The 18,312-nt window shown below is 40.4% G+C and overlaps 1 protein-coding gene across 2 annotated transcripts in view; it reads right to left on the bottom strand.

Moving 5' to 3' along the window:
- Window positions 1-16,189, bottom strand: part of KDM5A (lysine demethylase 5A) — a 51,720-nt gene extending 35,531 nt beyond the window's left edge. For both annotated transcript variants that reach the window (XM_050907903.1, XM_050907990.1), the window contains exons 1-8: window positions 15,825-16,189; window positions 13,807-13,884; window positions 12,638-12,760; window positions 10,373-10,543; window positions 9,761-9,895; window positions 4,322-4,427; window positions 3,699-3,787; window positions 503-661 (exon numbers count right to left, since the gene is read on the bottom strand). In XM_050907903.1, coding sequence (XP_050763860.1) covers window positions 503-661; window positions 3,699-3,787; window positions 4,322-4,427; window positions 9,761-9,895; window positions 10,373-10,543; window positions 12,638-12,760; window positions 13,807-13,884; window positions 15,825-15,989 — 1,026 coding nt within the window. In that variant the 5' untranslated portion in view covers window positions 15,990-16,189. The remainder of the gene's footprint in view (window positions 1-502; window positions 662-3,698; window positions 3,788-4,321; window positions 4,428-9,760; window positions 9,896-10,372; window positions 10,544-12,637; window positions 12,761-13,806; window positions 13,885-15,824) is intronic.
- Between the last annotated feature and the right edge of the window lie 2,123 nt (window positions 16,190-18,312).

The following is an 18,312-nucleotide window of genomic DNA, read 5'->3' as shown; positions in this document are numbered from 1 at the left end:
AGCTTCCCAAATCTAAAATAGCTACAGATTTTTAAATTAGTTCTTTCACCTTCTGCTACTAGCTAGTCTGAATAATGCCATAATGACTTCCCAATAATCAAAGCTCCCTGTTATGCCCAAATAGCATACTTCGATTACTTCACAGTTTACAAAATGCCTCATCGTTATGCTGAAATACCTATCACAACCCTACTTCTCACCCTAATTTCCCACTACCAGCTTATTAAATTGAGTTTCAGCTCTTAGCATACAAAGGCCTAAGTTTTAGCTGTCACATGGCCGTATAATAAACAAAGGTTATGCCCAAGCTCTAGAAGGAACATTTCTCTCTCCTTACAGTTCATCAATCAAGAACAGCTGAAGATTCACAGCTCATCTTGACAATATTCCAAACAAAACTACGGCTTCTACTTGGATGGAATGGCATTGAGCTGAACTGCTCTTCTGATCTTTCCAGGAACACAAGTATACATACAAAGCTTGAGTAGTTCTTGAACTGTACCTCAGCTACGCACTTCGGACACCTCCAGTCACCCTTGGGTACATCAGGTAAAGGAGGAATCAAGCAAAAAGTGTGATAGCTGTCATCACATCCATCACACAGTAGCAGTTTGTCCTCGTTATTTCCTCTGCCACAGAATAAGCAAACATACAGATCAACCTGTGGAGAAAAAAGAAAGAATAGAAAGAAAAAAAAGAAGTTACAAAAAGTTACCTCATCCAGAACTTGCCTTCCTTAAACTAAGGAACAAAGGATGTAATTCTAAAGTCCGATCTATGAACATCAACGCAGTCTCCTCTGGTTTGAGGAACATGGATAATGAACAATTATGCTTCAATTTACCAAAGCAGTAATACATGGAGGGCAGGGGGACTTTGGGTGCTGCAAAATAACTATCCAGTTCAGTTGGACAATTGTTTTCTATATAACTCAAAGTAGCATCTCATTTACGTTATTCTAAGGCAAAAGAGTAGGTTACAGTTTTTAGAACTTCATGCTCCCCCTCTCTTTCAACCTCTATCATGGAAAACAATTCAAACTAAATCCCTACAAAGAGCACATGGCTGAGGAAAATCTCCAAAAACTATTTCAGAAACATACATGCCATCACTTGCCATAGTACAGTGATTATCTTTGCAATGGAAAAGAAGAGATAACAAAATCCACAAACCTACAGATTTCAATCTAAAAATCCAAGGGGAAGGGAAGGAAACCGCATGTAAAAGGTACCAACTTCTTTCTCATTTTCTCCAAAAGAAAGGATAAAAACTCCAAATGATAAGAGAGAAGTATTAATCCCAATACAATAGCAAACAATTTTCGCAGGTGTCTGTCCAAGATAATCTCTCAACAAGAACAATGACTGGGAGATATTCTCAGGGACCAAAGAGAAAACCATATCAACAGGTTTCAAATTTTGTTTGCTGTTGCTTCCTGTATTGTCCAAAGGACTTTTAATTTAATATAAACATTTAATATAGTACTGAAGATCTGTAATATAATCTAAATGAAGAAACCATGTATTACTTTATCACAGCTAAAAAATTATCTTATGTATAAATTTTTACTAACAACATGAACTTCATGAATAACACTTGCTCCAAATTCTGCTACTACTCTTGTCACTCACTGGGCAACTCAGGCTATGCATATTTCCTTCACGCAGCTCGAAGTGACACCAGAAGCGGTGGGGTTGTTTTTTGGGGGTCTATTATTTTCATCAAGATGTCATTAAAACATGTGCTTTTCAGCTGACTAGGTTCACACAGTTGTGTCAACCCCATCTTAGTTACACCAGCCTAGTTAAGTATGCAACTTCCTAGCTATGCAATAATATACTTCTTAAGAAGATTGCTCAGGTTTCTTAAGAAACAATTTTAAAAAATAATGCAGTTCTATTAAGAGACATATCATTTTCCCTTTTTAGAAAAAAAAATCCATGCACTCACCCTCATGGAATATCATGTCTGTCTAAAACACCAAACTAGTTGCTTTTGTTGCAAGTATATAGAAGGGAGGGAGGGTACCTTAGCAGACATTTCCAGGTTCTCTTCCCAAAACTAAAAATGCATTAAAGTGGCGATCATAAGAGGAGGCTATTGTATGATACTCACTAGTTACCTATCACTGATAATACCTTCTTTTCTCCAAATTCATATTAACAAATGCAATCTTTATGTTAGCCCAAGTGATGATTTGTCAAATACAAAGACTGCACTGAAATAGATATTCACAACAAGCAGATCTGTGATTACGCAGTAACCACAACTAAGCCTCCTAGTCATGTAACAAAACAGAGTAAGACTAAGATGATATGTAACTATATGTATCAAGGCGGGAGGGGATAAAAAGAAAAAGGTGTATTTTATTTCACAGTCAGCATTTCACACAGATAAATTTCACAGTTAGCATTTCACAAAAAGATAAATGAATGAGGGAGAAGTATAAACAAAACTGCACCACAGTATTTTTCAGACAAAAGTTATATAAGGCTAATGTATCACCTGTGCACTTCAAAGACTGCTTTCCTTGAAGATCTCTCATCCAAATATAAAAAAAGTGTGGAACCAAATAATACCCAGTCACAGAATTTCACAAGATTACAGTTACAGCAATACAGTTCCAAAAGAGCAGTTCTGTTGCTACAGTATTTTCATTTTCTCTTATAAATAGGAGTAAATAGAAAGAGTAAACAAATATAGTTTTCTATAAAGAAACAGAGACTAGACAAAATGTTTTAAAATTAAAGCATACTTTAAATGGTCACAACACCTACAGAGCCTAGGAACACCATATACTCAGAAGTAGTAGCACAATTAAAAAAAAGTCAAGTCACACAAATTCTGACTTAGCTGCAATGGCACAATGATCTGTTTTTTAAATATCCAACTCCTCCCACATTTTTTTCCCCTAGGAGGCATTTCCACATATAAAAATATGATTACTAGAGACTTTCAGTTGCCTTGGTCTTCTATGGTTGAAATTTAAAATAAGCTCTTGTAAGTGTTCTCAGGCTAAGAAAAAAAGAACAGCTGAATTATTAGTGAAGAGTCTAATTCTTAAGGCATTAAAAGTATGCATCTTCATTCACGGTTGCGTACACATGCTAAATTATGACATTTAAAATTAAAAAGTCGTGTGCTACGAAAGACATCAAGAACAACTATACACTGCTTTTCCATGGTCAGACATCAGAGCGCTGAACATTTCATTTTTCCCCTTAGGGGTTTCTCTTGCATGGACTTGTATAATGACTAGTTTAAACTCAAAACAGAAAAGACATGAAAGCTGGAATTGCTAAAAAACAAAGTCCTGAAGCACTGGAGCACCTCAAAATCTCTTTTAAGGAAGAGAAGTAGTATTATAATTGTTCTACAAAGGGGAGCTCAAATAGAAAGTGAGCTACTGAAGGCATGCAAGAAGTGTGTGGCAAAGCAAGCCCTCAAACCCATTATCAGCAAGTACCTTCAAGTTGCAACATCCTTCCTGTCTGAAAGATTAAAACAGAAACCTAGAGCATAGCTTATTTTTCAAAATACTGTTCATTCTTCCCATAACAGTATCATCTGCTGCAGTGTCCATCCATTCATCTATTGGGGCGGGGGGGAATGTTGGGGGGTGTTTTAGAAAAAAAAAAATCTTAGTAAATCAATGAATTTCTTATTATCAGAAATCACAGCAAAGGAATCAAACTTACAAAGTTGACAGAAAGAGTTCCTTTGCGTTGCCTCATCTGCATTCCAAATGCTTCTGATCTGGTTCCCTTGCGTCTTCGTGTCACTTCATCTTGAAGTAAAATAAAGTTAAATGTTATTAATATCACATCAAGATAGACTTAACTTGCAAAAACACCACAGATATCCAGCCTGGTACCCTGCCTTTCACATCAGAAACTACCTGACAGTCCAAAGAAAGCAAAAATGCCTTGTTATACCTGGCCAATTTAAAATCAACAGGGATTAGGAATATATATTGTGCTTATCCTCACAGGTGATCCCAACTGCCTCACGAAACAGAGTGAATTACACTCATAATCTGTGCACTTAGCTGGTAGGATCAGTTTCAGTATTGTCAAATCCTGTTTTCCCTTCCAGTCACTCAGTTCATGCAACAGCTGCTTAATTGTTATTGTTACTATATAATACCTAAAGAGCTGAAACTATGCCAAGTTACATGAAGCACCCTGTAAATCTTTCTCATGAATGAAACCCTAGAATACTTGGCTTTCTTTTTCCAGTTATAATGATTTGCTTACTTCTTAATGTTGTCTCTAGAGACATTCAGAAAGATTTAACAGCGATGAGCTCAAGATTTAATTACCCTCTTTATCCTTTGCTCCCAATGCCAGTCCCATCATCTTGGGTCCAGCTCCAAAGATCTGCAGCTTCTTTAGTTCAGTATTTCTACTCATTTCTCCTGCTTCCGTCTAAAAATAAAAACAAGACCACATCAGCACAAACCATCAGTATTTCCCCTCCAGGTCTCTTCATAATTTGTTTATATTCCACTCTCCCACAACATCTGCTCATTAAAAGAAAGGAAACAGAGGCATGAAAAGACACGATTTTCTGTTCCTAAAGCCAATGAACAAATGCAAATGGAATAAAAGACAGTATTTTTGTCCCAACTTTCCAAATTATTTCCCATTTAGTATTACAGATAAACTACACAAAGTCACCTATACAGCAAATAAGAGAACTAGGTTTGACATTTAGCAAAAAATAAATAAGAAGAATGCCACAGCAGTATTTTCCAAAATCACCATGATTCAGTCCGGTGCTTGGATGTTAACACATACACTGTTTCAACAGGATTTTTTTTATCTGCTTCCTTGAGTAGACACATACACACGACACTAATGAGTTCCAACCTACTTCCTTAAGCTTGGCTGCTCCTGGGTTTATTTGTGATGAAATGTTATGAGTACAACTCTGCGATCATTGCTACTCATGCTGCCCTTGCAACCTCTAAATCAGAGACGAAACTCCATGCCCCTGCCAGTGCTGTTTCCTGAAGCGTTCTGTTCAGCTGAACTTCTCCCTGTTTCCCATTACTGACCTACCTCATTTTCCCACATCATTGCCACTAACCTAACAACAAAAAGAACCTCCATATTCTGTTTTTATCTGCAACGCAATCACCATGGTATTTTTCTTTATGTTGCCTCCTTATACTTTGAAAACCCTTTCTAACCTGGTATAGAAGGCCACTAAACTCTCATCATTCACAATCTTCCTCCTGAAAATCACTAATCTTAAAAGATCTCAGCAAATCTATCAATTCTGAAGGCAGGTATCTAATTCTAAAGCGGTTATTCCTCAAGTAACTTCCTGAGGATACTTCATCTGTTATTTTCCACAGAGTTATGGCCTGATATATCATGCATGAAACAAGCTCCCTCGGGGTGACATGCTTTCACAGTTTTTAATCAATAAACAAAAAAACTCTTCCAAAAAAAGTGTTTAAAATAAGTTCAAATGCATTTGCAGTAAAGCTAAAAGAAATAAGACTACTTCCATTTATTCAGCCTAAATCAGTTGTTTTTCTTGCTTCCGGAACACATTAAAAAAGATATTGTTTCCTAGGCATTATTACTCTAAGGAATTTTTAGTGATATTTAGAGTCCCTGTTCCCACTGAACTGTGTATGCAGCATGCTAACTGGCATCCTTCCAAACTGATTATTGCTGGTATTCTAATTTTGAACATTTATGAATTCTATGTTGCTATTATTTTCACTTTAGATATATGTTACCGACTTTGTAAGCCCACTCTGAAATTGCACGCTAACTGGCAAATTTTTCTCATAAATTCCTCACTTTTTGGCTAACAAGCCATAAGGAAACACTGACTTTTTTGCTGTACAAGGAAGCCTACCACCTGGAGACTTCAGAGTCCCTCAGTTCCCATTTGAAATTCATTAACAGCTCATCCATTCTCTCAACTAATAGAACCTGACAGAATCAACCCACATTACATTTCTCAGCACAGTACAATTTTCCATCATTTCAGCAACATTTATGAACAATCTCCACAATTTCTCTCTCCTGCTATTGTGACCTAAGATAATTTTCTCAATGATACCTGAAAAATAATTTTACTATCGTATTTACTAGAAGTAAATCATTAACTTGCAGCAACCTCTCTTCAGTTTTATAGCTTTGTTTAAAAATTCATTGCCTAAATATATTTTCATAACTCCATCGCCCAGATTTACTTGGATTCCACTAAACCTGAGTGGATGCAAACCATTCATGCTCAGGTGGAAAAAGCTATACAGTTTTCAAAAAGAACAGGTTGCCTCTTGAAAAGGAAATGTTTTTTAAAAATCAGATTCCTATATAACCTTAGGAACACTGCCAGGATATTGATAGTTTAAGGTGTGAATACCAACAGCATTCAGAAGCCTCAATGACTAGTCTTTCCACGGTGTCCTTTAAGACTGTACAAAACCACCAAACTCAAAACTGTGAACGCATGGAAGCAGAAATCTTGCATTTCTTGCCATTTTCTCATTGCTAACAACACAAAACTCCATCACACTTTTGCATTATATTTTTTCCATATAAGCGAACTGAACTTGATTAAACTGTGATTCTATTCTCAGCTCCTCTTTGTCCTGAAGAATACAGACATATTTTTGGGGTTTTTTTAGGTTCTCAACTGAAAGTACAACCCAAAGGCTTTTCTCATGTATGGGTGAATCCTAATAACATGATCCAGTTACACTGGATTCACGCACTATCTTTTTCTGTTGTCCTACCCTCATCAACTCTGAAACATTTGCATCCCCACCCCTCCACTCCCAATGCGCAAGACCACAGTAGTTAAAACCAAGAATCAAAATATTTACATGTTTTGGGCATTTGTCAGCATCTCCCAAAGTTCTTTCGTTTCACACAACTATTCCCATGCAAGGAAATCTTTCAAATTAAAAAAATGGAAGCTTATTTTATTAATTCTGTTATTCTGCAATCAACCACATTTGTAAAAGAAACCTGAAAGCAGATCTACTACTTAGAACTGGTTTTAATTTTTCAGAAAATTCTCTGGACGTTAAGTTAATGTCCTTTGAAAAGACAGCACTTAATTTTTTTTTTCCAGTACTGCATTTCTCTACCAGAAATCATCATGATGTAACCTCCTTAAACAAATCCCTTGCCAGTTAAAATACACCCTAACAGATCATCTATGAAGATATACTACTCTTTTCTAAGAAAGAAGTATTCTCCTAAATTTAACCTTTCCTTAAGGATATTCTCTTTTCCTAATCTGAATTCATTCTACTTTTTGTTGTCCTTTTCTTTACAAGCCTTCAGTAATTCAGTTGCCCTTCTCCAGTTTTTATGTGTGATAGCTTTCTTCAGAGAAAAGGGAAAGAGAATGAAGCATTAAGTTTATTTTTGAGCAGAATCTCTCATCACCAAATTATCCTCTTCCTATTCAGAGACAATGTATTCAACTGACATTTGATTGCAGTATCCAAAGATTCCCAGCCCATTTTTCACAAAGGAGAACTCTCATTCCCTACTTTCTTTCATTTTTCACTTTCTCTAAAAAGTCAATAGTTTGCTTTTTGAAAGTCTGCCACCGCCTTCTTCTGCTGAGGATCTTTGTTTATTTGAGTAATTTCTGATTACTACCTTTATGCTCTCTTATTCATCACTCATTCTTAGGTAAGTTATCTGCAAGAAGATGCAGAGCACTTTTGGAAAGTACTTCTAGCAGTTGGAAGAAATCTGCTGAGATGCAGAGGTCAGTTATCCATGCTCACTACCCAGGCATTGGACTACTCGGCACGCTACACACAAATCATTCAGATGTTTCAGCTAGAGCAGAATGACATTTATTTAGCAGGTTTTTACATTACTTGCATATTACTTGTTCTCTGAAGACCATCTAGACAATCTCTGGTACAATTCCAGGTAAGCACTTCCAACAATAAACAGAGTCCTGTCTACAATAAGGAGGTGCACTGAAATCCAAAACAATTTCTCAGCATTCCCCAGATATTTACACTTCTACCATTTGGGGCTACTGAGCACAAGTCTCTGTTTCTAAATACAGTTCCAGAGTTGACTTAAGAGAGTTATACATAGCTTCCAACACAGCCAAAAAATACTTCTCCTGACTATGCAAGTAGGTTGAGTTTTTCCTGCATTAAAGAACTCATTTCAGCCACTTTAGTAACTGTAATGCTTAAAAGATAGCATGGCTACAGGCCTAATAAAAGGCATTTAAATACATATATATATTTACTTCTTGCAGATGATCCAAGTAAAATCACCTCTCCCATTTCTGCAATGCAGCCCCTTGAAATGAAATGAAGCAGCTATACTGTGCCAAGATCACCACAGAATCATTTTTTCCAACAAGGAGAAATGGGAAGTACCATTATTCTACTGGAATCAGCAGGAGAAAAGATCCCACAGGATCTTAATAACATAGTGACACTTTTATACCATGTATGAGAAAAAGGTCACACTGGCATTATCCCACAAGATTTGTTCAAATCCAAAGCAGAATTCCACATAACAAATGACTGCTTCAGTTCCTGCACCATTTTCAGTTTTTCTAGATAACTCACTAACAATACATGATTTGAGAGATCCGGTAAGATCACAGCCTGGGACTGCTTGTGTGATGCACTGTTATATGGCTATGATAAATAACATCAAGTCAGCTTCAGTAAATTGAGAAAACAGACTAAAAAAAGACAACTTAGTCTAAATCAATCATGACATCAGAGGAAAAGATGAAAGTTTATAAAGGATACTCAAACATCTCAGTGACAAGAAAGATGCATTTGAAAAAAAGCAGTTTAAAAGCATTTGAAAAAAACTTTGTGGTGCTTAAAATTAGTTGAGAACGGCATCAAGCAAGTAGTAAGTTTGTTGCATATAAATCCAGCTTTCAACCATGTTCCACTGACCGGCCAGCAGGGAGCCACTAGACCTACTGCAAAGAGCCTTAGGATGCTGCCTGCAACAGATATCTTTGTCAAAAGGTGAAGGCCTGCTTTAAATAGTGCAATAGAAGCAATGGAGCCATCAGGACAAGCCTCCAAGATTATTTCTAGTGATGTAGCATTTAAAATGTTGGTGATCCAATTTGAACTGGTATTTACTGGGGGGTACTCCCAGGATTTAATATCACCTAGTAGAATACCAGAAGTTCTTATAACACCACTAATCCAGAAGAAAAGAAACTGATTTTCAGTAGAAAAACTGTGGAAATCCTATACAGTTCCAGTCATCACTGAGCATCTCCCCACGTATCTGTTTCATTTCTTCAGAAATACAGTCTGTCCAGCTTGAGATAATTAGTCCCAAGTGCAATTTCCACAATTAATAAAGACTTATCTACACATATTTGCATTCGTGTGACTAAAGGGCATATTTGAAAAAGTTTTAAAAACCTTTTTGAACTTTGCACAAGCACAAGCTTCAACACCATTTCACAAATGGCTTTTTATCTGTTTAGTTTTCACAGATATATTCACTACAAAGGTTCCTAGGCTGCTCGTCAATAAACAAAAAGCAGCTTTTAAAAGTTTTCAGATAAACAGTGCATCTACCATAAGCAAGCCAGGCCTCAGAGAGACATCCTTCTCTGGATTTTATTTAAATGAAGACTGCTTCCTGGTGGTGCTTTTAAGTAGGCTCCCACAGCCAGACAAAGGCTGTTGCACTGCCAACACTGCTGCGCTGGTGGAAGGAATAAGTGTTCTCTGTCCGTCAGAGCCAATTAATAGGCGTACCTGGGATTTGACGCGCCTGGTTCTCTTCAGCACAACATTCATTCTTGAAGCCTGCTTTGGGGAAGCCTGGGCATCTGAGCTGAGGTCCTCAGCCTCCACTTTTTCCTTAAGGTCCAAGTTTGGCTTTTGGATGCCCTAGAGGATCAGAGCACAGAACACCAGGTTGATTGATCAGGCAGTGCTAATCATTCCATGGTCTGTGAATCATTCTGTTTCCTAAGAAACAGGATGAGTGAAATCACACAGCATTACACATGCCATTTGGACAAGAGGCCAATTAATTCATGCACCCTTCAAAGAAGGAAACTGAATCTTAACTGCCAGCTTATCAAGAGAGAAAGACATCTTTTCAATTAATCATATCATCTTTTGCCCTGTTTTCCTTCCCAATAGGGTTGGCCTCAGTCTTGTAAAGAAACGGCTATCAGAAAATAACTACACGAGGTCATGCTACAACTTCTAGCACTATTCTGTCACAGGTAAGTATGAGGGTGATTCTAGGTTTGTTTACATAGCTAAAGCTTCTAAAAGTTAGTTTCGTATGCAAAAACAAGTAGCATTCTACGTGCAGATTGGGTCCCCTCTTCACATGATGAAAGAGAAGCATCTCACCATAAGGCTGACCCCAGACTGGAAGAGCTCATAGGGGTATAAGATCCGTTCATAATGAGACTTGAGTAATGACCCTGTGCCTTTTCCTGGCAGGTAGCCAAGCCGACTTGCCACTTTAGACCATTTCTTCTCTTTCGTGACTACTTCAAAGCCTCCTTTGCTGGCAACAATCTGAAATGCATAAATAAAAAAGTTAAGGGTTGTGAGCTGCTCTCACCACCTTGCATAAACCAAGAATCAATTAAACCAACCAAATGTTAAAAGGTTCTATTAAAAAGTGATGGAGTCTTGAATTTAGTTTTCGTTTCCTGAAGGACTAGTACTTTAATAACTAGGCACTTACTTATCCTCATTACCTAATACATTTAACATGACAATTTTCCTAGTAAATGTAAATTGCGTACTGTCCTAGACAGGAGTCGTCCAACAGTTATGATTTATGACTTGTTGGAAAGAATACAAACCCCACCATCAGAACAAACTGAAAAGTTAACTCTCACCAGACTTGTACTCTGATACAAAACACAAGTCTGGCCAGAAGCGAAGCTCATTCTAACAGACCCCAGGCAGAAGGCAGCATTGGAGCTCACAACTTCAGAGTTACAGAAACTCTCACAAAACCTTGAATGGAAGAGAGACTACTGTAAAAAGAGGAGAAACTGCATTTACCTTCCAATTAACTCAGTCCAGTTTTTACAACTGACTTCAATTGGTTTGAGTTTATTAATTCACATACAGAACTATCACTGCTTACGTGTAACTAATATGTACCTTGAATGAAAAACGACAGACCATTTGCCTCCAAGCAATGACCATAACAGCATATGAATTGCTTCCTCAGAAACACTGGCCACATTTCCATTGCCTCCATTCGCTTTACAGTTTCACTGCCAAGTAGCTTAAAACCCAAATGGATTGTAATTTCATTTATATTATTATAAGACTAACAGCACTTCTACAACAGTGTAGTTTTGCATTAAATTTCTTTACACATGAGGACCAAATTTCATGCTTAATGTTTCACAGACTGTTAGAAACCTCAATGCAAAAACTTTTTGTTACTGGAGTGAAATTTATGGTTTACTTTTGATGTTGAGGTAAATTCAAAAGTCTAATTGTGACAGTGACAAATAAATTAAGATTTCTAAAATTATCTATACATGAACAACGACTAGAGAAGCCACTAAGTAACTAAATAAGCTTAGACCTGCCTATCTGCAGTCAACTAAAACGTTCCAGCTCATAACAGTGACCCAGATATTTCCCAGTACCACTATGATATTCTGTATATCCCAGCAAACCACCACAGACATGAAAAGAAATTAAAAAACAAACAAATACTGAAAGACATTTTATCAGCTTTTCTCTGCATTTTATCAGCAATTCCAGACTGTCCAAAAGACTATGGCTTCTTTCCTTAAAAATAAAATCTATTCAGATCTTACATTTTTACTTACCTAAGAGAAAGAAATCTTGATGGGGAATGGAAACTGATGCTCCAACCTAGAAGCACTAGAACTACCTTATCTGAATTCCTTACCTCTACCATATCTTAATTCCTTACCTTGCAAGAAGAAATCTACCTATTTATATTAACAATCCATCCTTAGTAACTTTATTTTACATATATTTTACCAATGCAAAAGCAGATTCCAACACAGGTTTTATTTGTGTGCAAACTTTGAAAAAAAACCACACCAAACACAATTATAGTAGTATAAATTTCTAGCCAGCCTTAAGCCTAGCCTGTTTTGGAATTTAATTAAAATAATTATTGCAGAAGTTGACATTATAATCTCTCAAAGATGCATGTTTATGTCATGTGCAGAACCTCTATTAAGAGAGAGGAAGGAGCAATTACAACAATTCATTACAGAATTGCTAGGTCAGGAGCTGAACTGCACGCAAGTATACCGCTGCCTTCTCAAAAACCAGCTCAAACTCCTGCAGCTCTACCATATGTAAAAAAGGAGAACTAAAAAGCAAGTGGCCGGCTGACATCTGGATGTTCAAGCTGTACACAAGGTAACAAATACATGCTGTATAGAATCCAACCAAAGGCAATTGATTTAACTGTGCTTGACATGTCTGCCATAACCATTCAATTTAAAAATTCTCTTTCACTATATATTTTTTTCCACTCTCATTTATCTCCATATTAATGAGATTAATGCTGTAAAACAAGCCCTCCCTGTTGCTTGGCTTCTTGAGCTTGGATGAAAAACGAGGTCCCTGTCTGACCAAGGCCTACAATTGCTTACTCACCTTGCTCAAAGCATAGAGATCCAGTATTTTTCTCTCCACCACAGGGATTTTTAAATTGGATCCTTGGAGTTCCCAAAATTTTGCTAACTGATCCAAGAAGTCCAGCTTCACTCTTGTCATTGCCTGCAATCAATAAAGGAAGACAAACGCATGTGTCCCAAAACAAGTGTGACAATACCTTACAGTCCTGAGAAAAAACATGACAAGTTTTTATAGTGTTTACATGTTCAAAGTGCAACTTGACAAGTGAGGTATTTCTTAGTCATGTAAAAAACCACTAGAAATAGGAATATTGATAAAAAGAAAGATCTTTACAAACAGAAAATTGTATATGCTTTTCTCTCTGCATTCAAGAGCCTATAAACCAAACTCCTACCTAACAATTTCTTGGTTTGAAACCAAAATGCATGCTTGTGAAAGATCAGCATTCCAGGGAGAAACACAAGAGCAATTATTGAAATATACATTGAGGGGAGGGGGAGAGTTACAAACAGTTTTTATATATGCCTTAACCATGCAGAAGGGCCTCCTCCCTTGAGTATTTTTGGAGTGCTCAAATCACTTTCCATAAGGAGACCCATTTACAAGCCAAATGATACATGATGTCTTGGTATATGAACAGAGCAAGGCTTTGAGAAATGTTGTAGAGAAAAGGAAAAACCAGGACAGAATGGGACTCTCACTGCTTTCAAGAAAGCTCCCATATATTTTTGAATCGTAGAATTAACCAACTGTAACAAGCCTATAAAAAAACAGTTCATTTTAAGGCTTAAAAGGCATTATCAAGACTGTATAAGGTAACCAGGGGCTTCAAAACAGCAGTAAATATTTTAAGAAAAAAAAATTCATTGCCTGTGGAGCTCTGAAGGCTAGACACTGGCTGCTCTGACTACACAACATGGTACTTGGCATACATTTTAGACATTTCCAGTTGAATGTGAAAAACTCTTGTGGTTATTTTCAGTAATAAAATAAAACCCAGACTTTTTTCAAAGCCGTGGAGAGTTATTTTATATGAACTCTGCCACTGCCAAGTATAAACACTGATGTGGTCTATGGGTTTCTAAAGTCTCCCCCATCCAGAAACCTGCCAAGATGCAAATCTCAAGCAAGGAGACCTATTGCTTTCAGTGCAAACACAAAATTATATCAACAGTGGAAAAGCTCACCTCCAGTTCATTCAGGCGCTGAATTCGTGGAGTGAAACGAAAACTTTGTACTTCACATGCAAATGGAGGCTGCCAGTCCTAAACAGAGACAGAAAGACATTTTATTGCTTCAAGAAATTTCTCAAAAAATGCACAAAACAGAAGACCCTAACAATGTTTGCGTAAACAAGCTCCCAATAGTAAATGAGTTTCTCAGTAAAACTGGTGACATCATTTTCCAATTTTATGACATTCTTGTGCTTTTAAAATAATGTTCTTCCCACAATATTTTAGTTCGAAGAGAGATCCTCACAGAATTAAAAATATAAAAGAAAATAACGTTCAAAGCATTTCAGTATGCATTACCTCATAGTGAGTTTAAATATGAGAGATACCCTGTAGCTTATTGGTTATTTATTTACTTTAAAAAAAGTTCCATATACCCTGCAGATCGCAAAATTCTCACCGTCAACAGTGACAAACATTAAATAAAGCACATTATTACGCATCTAACTTTTTTCATGTTTGTCTGCAGTCATTTCAATAAGGATAAGACCACCAGTTGGGAGTCCAATTCTTTAACAGAACTGCAGCCTTAAATAATGACTTTCTCAGCACAGTCAGCAGTCAGTTCAACCACAAGTGCCTCCTAGCCCCATCTCTCAAAACTGTGTTACAACACCAAAACAAGTATAATTCAGCTCTTTAGTACTTCTTAAGAAAGCTTAAGTTACAGTAGATTGTCTACCTGGCAGTAAATACAACAGAGTAAGGACACCCCAATTCCAGGTGGACAAGCCACACTAAATATTTATTATTTGCACTGCTGCAGCATATAAAGGCCTCAAGTACAATCGTAAAATATTTACAGCTTCTAATAATAGAAAAGAATAATAAATCAGTAAGGTTAGTATAAAGTGTCTGATTTCGTCCTTATTGCAGGTTGCAAATCAACCCGACGCATGCATCCTGCAAAACCCTGCAATGCAAACAGCTAAGCAATCATGGAGAAAAACAAATGCGTTCAACAGCCAGGAAAGTTCTAGTTATTCTCAATGAACAGGATCTGGATCAGTTTCTTGTAGCCTCTCAACCTAAGCCATTCTGCTTATTTTAGAAAGGGCAGCCCCTTGGAGGTCAAGTTTTCACCATGTCATTAAACCAACTAAACAGATTCCAGCAACCCAGACAGGTCAGAAGGAGAGGAAGGATCATGAAATCTAATCAGCAACCCCGGTATCCAAGCTGTTCTCAGTTACACGCTTTCCTTTCAGTTTTTTTCATTCTCTCTCTCAGTATTTCCAACTCTCTTACTTTACAGCTGTATTTAAAGTTTATTTGTACTTCAATTATGAAGTGATCTAACCACCTTTTGCCAAATTGCCTGATGTTCTCATCTAAATGGTTTACCAGGTCACAGGGCAAGCCATCATAAAATAATGATCAAGTCATCGGAAAGATTAAGCTTCGACCTTCTAAACTGCTAGGCATAAACATAATTCCCCTGCACAAACAGGTTGGCCGCACTCCTATTAACAGTTTAACGATTATGTTTATAAACAATGATCCATTAAAAAGAAATACCTTTCCTCCTCCCTCTCCCCCCTCCTGGAGCAAACGCCCGATTCCACCTACCATGCCTTCGCAGTTTTCACAAGTAGACTGTTGGGGTTTTTTTTAAAGTAAAAAGAGCGTGAAGTCCCAGACTCCGCCACGCACTACTAGCTTCTCACCTGCTCCAAAGCAACCTCTACAAAACCCAGCTCTGAGATCAAAGACTATACAGGTTCCTTGGCGTCCCGGGCACGGATACCGAGGCCTATGGAAGGCGACACGCAAAACCCCAAGCGAGCATCGGGAGTGGGGGAAGGGGCTCCCCGGGACCCCACGTCCACCTCTCTGCCACCGAGACCCCGGGCCCGCTCAGACCTCCCGGGGCACCCCGGAGAGCCCAAGGCACACGGCGAGCCCCTCCCGGCCACCCTGGGCCCAGTTCGGTCCCCCGCCCTGCCCCCACCCCAGGCCCCAGGGGGCGGTACCTTGGGGGGCCGGATCTTGCAGATGCCGGTTTTCTCGGCCAGGCCGCGGATGCGGCCGATGAAGCCGAGCGGGTCACTGAACTCCTCCCAGCTGGGCTCAAACACGGGGCACTCGGGCGGCGGCACGAACTCGGCCGCATAGCGCGACCCACCACCCCCCGACATGGCCGCAGGGGGAGGGCGCCGCTGACGGGGGGAGCGCACCGAGGGCCGCGGCGGGGCAGGGCGGAGAGGTGCGGCCGGGGGCGGCGGGGGAGGGGGAGGCCCTCAGGGGCGGCCGGCGAGGCTGGGCCGGTGGCCGGGGCGCATCCTCCGGCGGCGGCTGCCGGGCAGGACGGCCGCCGGGGGGGGCGGAGGCGGCGGGGCGGCCGTGCGGGGCGACGGAGGCAGCTCCTGCCGAGTGTTGTTGTCCCGTCCCCCGGGGCTGCCTCCCCCCGCACCAAGCCCCTCTCGCTCGCGTTCCAGCTCGCCGGAAGTTACGCGTCTCGCTTTGATCCCTCCCCCGGAAGCGGGAGGCGCTGTTGCCTTCCGATCCAAAAAGTAGTCCCTCCGCCACGCTGCTGGCGAGGGACCTCCCAGCGCCGAGGAGCCGGCCGCCTCTCGGGCCCGCCGCTCCCGGCGACACTCCTCCGACAGATCCGAGAGCGGAACCGCTCCGCCCGCCACCCCTCAGGACACTCTACAGCGCGGCTGGGGGAGGAGGGGGCCGGGGAGTCGAGGAGGGCGGGCCCGCCGCCACTTCCGCCGCGGAGGAATGTACGACGAAACTCGAGACATTCACTTCCGGTGCTGAAGGGCCGTTTCGCCCATTGTCTGAGCCGGACGTCAGGAGGAGGAGAGCCGGGAGCCCCGCCCCTCCCGCAGGCCCCGCCCTTCCCGCAGGCCCCGCCCGGCGGCGGCCGTTGGGCCCAGGAGGGGGGGCCTGCCGTTCCCTCAGGGCCCGTGGGGTCGGGAAGCCGGGCTGCCCGGGAAGCGCTGCCCGAGCCCTCGGATCGTGTCTCCCGGCCGCTGGTGCCCAGCGTCTTACGCGGATTCTTATCTTCTGGTTTTTAACTTTTGCAGAAAATGAGCCGTCAGCACCGCGGCGCTCAGGGCGGGGCCGCGAGCCGTCCCCAGGCCGGCACCGGCGGCGTCTGCTGGGTGCCTGAGGGGAAGGCCTGCACGCGTGACCCTGCGAGGCGGCTCTTCTGGCCGCTCTTGAGTTTAATCTCAGTTAACCGGTGCTAATGCCAGTCAGCATACATCGCTGTTGGCAGCTCCAGCATCTCTGGCCTGGAGATGCTGCTAGCCCCTCTCGCTGCTTCTCCATTAAGATCTCAGAAGCCCGGTCAGTAATTAATAACAAGGTTATGTGAAGTACTCTACAATCGGCCCCCAACCTCTACATTACGTATAGGTACTCTGCTGATCTTCTCCCCATACAGAATGCTTTATTTCCAAAGTCAAGTACTCACAAGTTGGGACTCGCTCTTTTACCTATCCATTATGACATAGTCTTCCAAAAAGAATCGCGTGTTGGGTTTCTTTTTTAACCAGAACGCTGCCTTCAGTGTTCACCGTGCTCCACATCTCACTTTATTCTTACTGTTTATTCCAACCTTGGTCCTGGTGTACTATTTCAGTCTCAGAAAAAGTTAATTTCCTCCTCCCGTTACCATGAGGCGTACAAGATCCGCTTCAGACAGGCTAACACATTTATCTGCATCGCTTCCCTGGCAGATTGAAGAGGTGTCGCCCACATTTTACATATGGGAAACAAATGGCTCCAATGCGAATGGTTAATTTTGACAAAAGTTATAGGTAAGAGCAGACTGATCTTACAAAACATTGAGTGAATTTACCAATGGTTATTGTGTTGTTGCAATGTCTTCTTATATTTTGCAGGGATTCCTGACATGGATGCTTGATGCTTTTATGACTGTAAAAGCATGTGGAGTGCAGATGTTTTCTTACCAGTATCTAGAAATTGTATTTCTACGTACTCCTGCATTTTTTTTTCTTTTATTATTGGGTTGTGTCTCTCTTCTGATGAGCTGTACCAGATTCGTTTGAAGAAATGTATGTGTATGTGTATTCTATTCCCGACAGCAGAATCACCAACGTACCCAATTTCCAAGATAAGCAGTGACTTAGCCAGGAGTACTAGACGGAAAAAAAACCATGCTAGAAAGCACCTAATCCATGCAAAAGCTTTGTTTTGAGAACCAATCTTTTACTGATTTCCTTCTAGACTGTTCAAGGTTGTTTTGGTTTTGTGTTAATATGTTTGGGCTAGCGGCGGGCTCTGGAAGGCGCTGCTGGGAAGGGTGCAGGTTTTCCTAACAGAATAAAAAGTTAAAAATCCCAAATAACCCGTGAGGGGGCATTTTTTCATTTTATCAGTTCTGCGAGATACCCTTTTTGAAACAGAATTTTACACTTTTCTCAGTTACTCCCTCCGGTTTGGGGGCTGTTGGCCTCTGAAACACTGGGCCATGCTGGGACTTGT

This window comes from Gymnogyps californianus, chromosome 1, assembly GCF_018139145.2.
Source record: "Gymnogyps californianus isolate 813 chromosome 1, ASM1813914v2, whole genome shotgun sequence".
Taxonomy (NCBI): domain Eukaryota; kingdom Metazoa; phylum Chordata; class Aves; order Accipitriformes; family Cathartidae; genus Gymnogyps; species Gymnogyps californianus.
The sequence above is the reverse complement of the archived record's forward strand: the minus strand, read 5'-3'. Positions and strand labels throughout refer to the sequence as shown.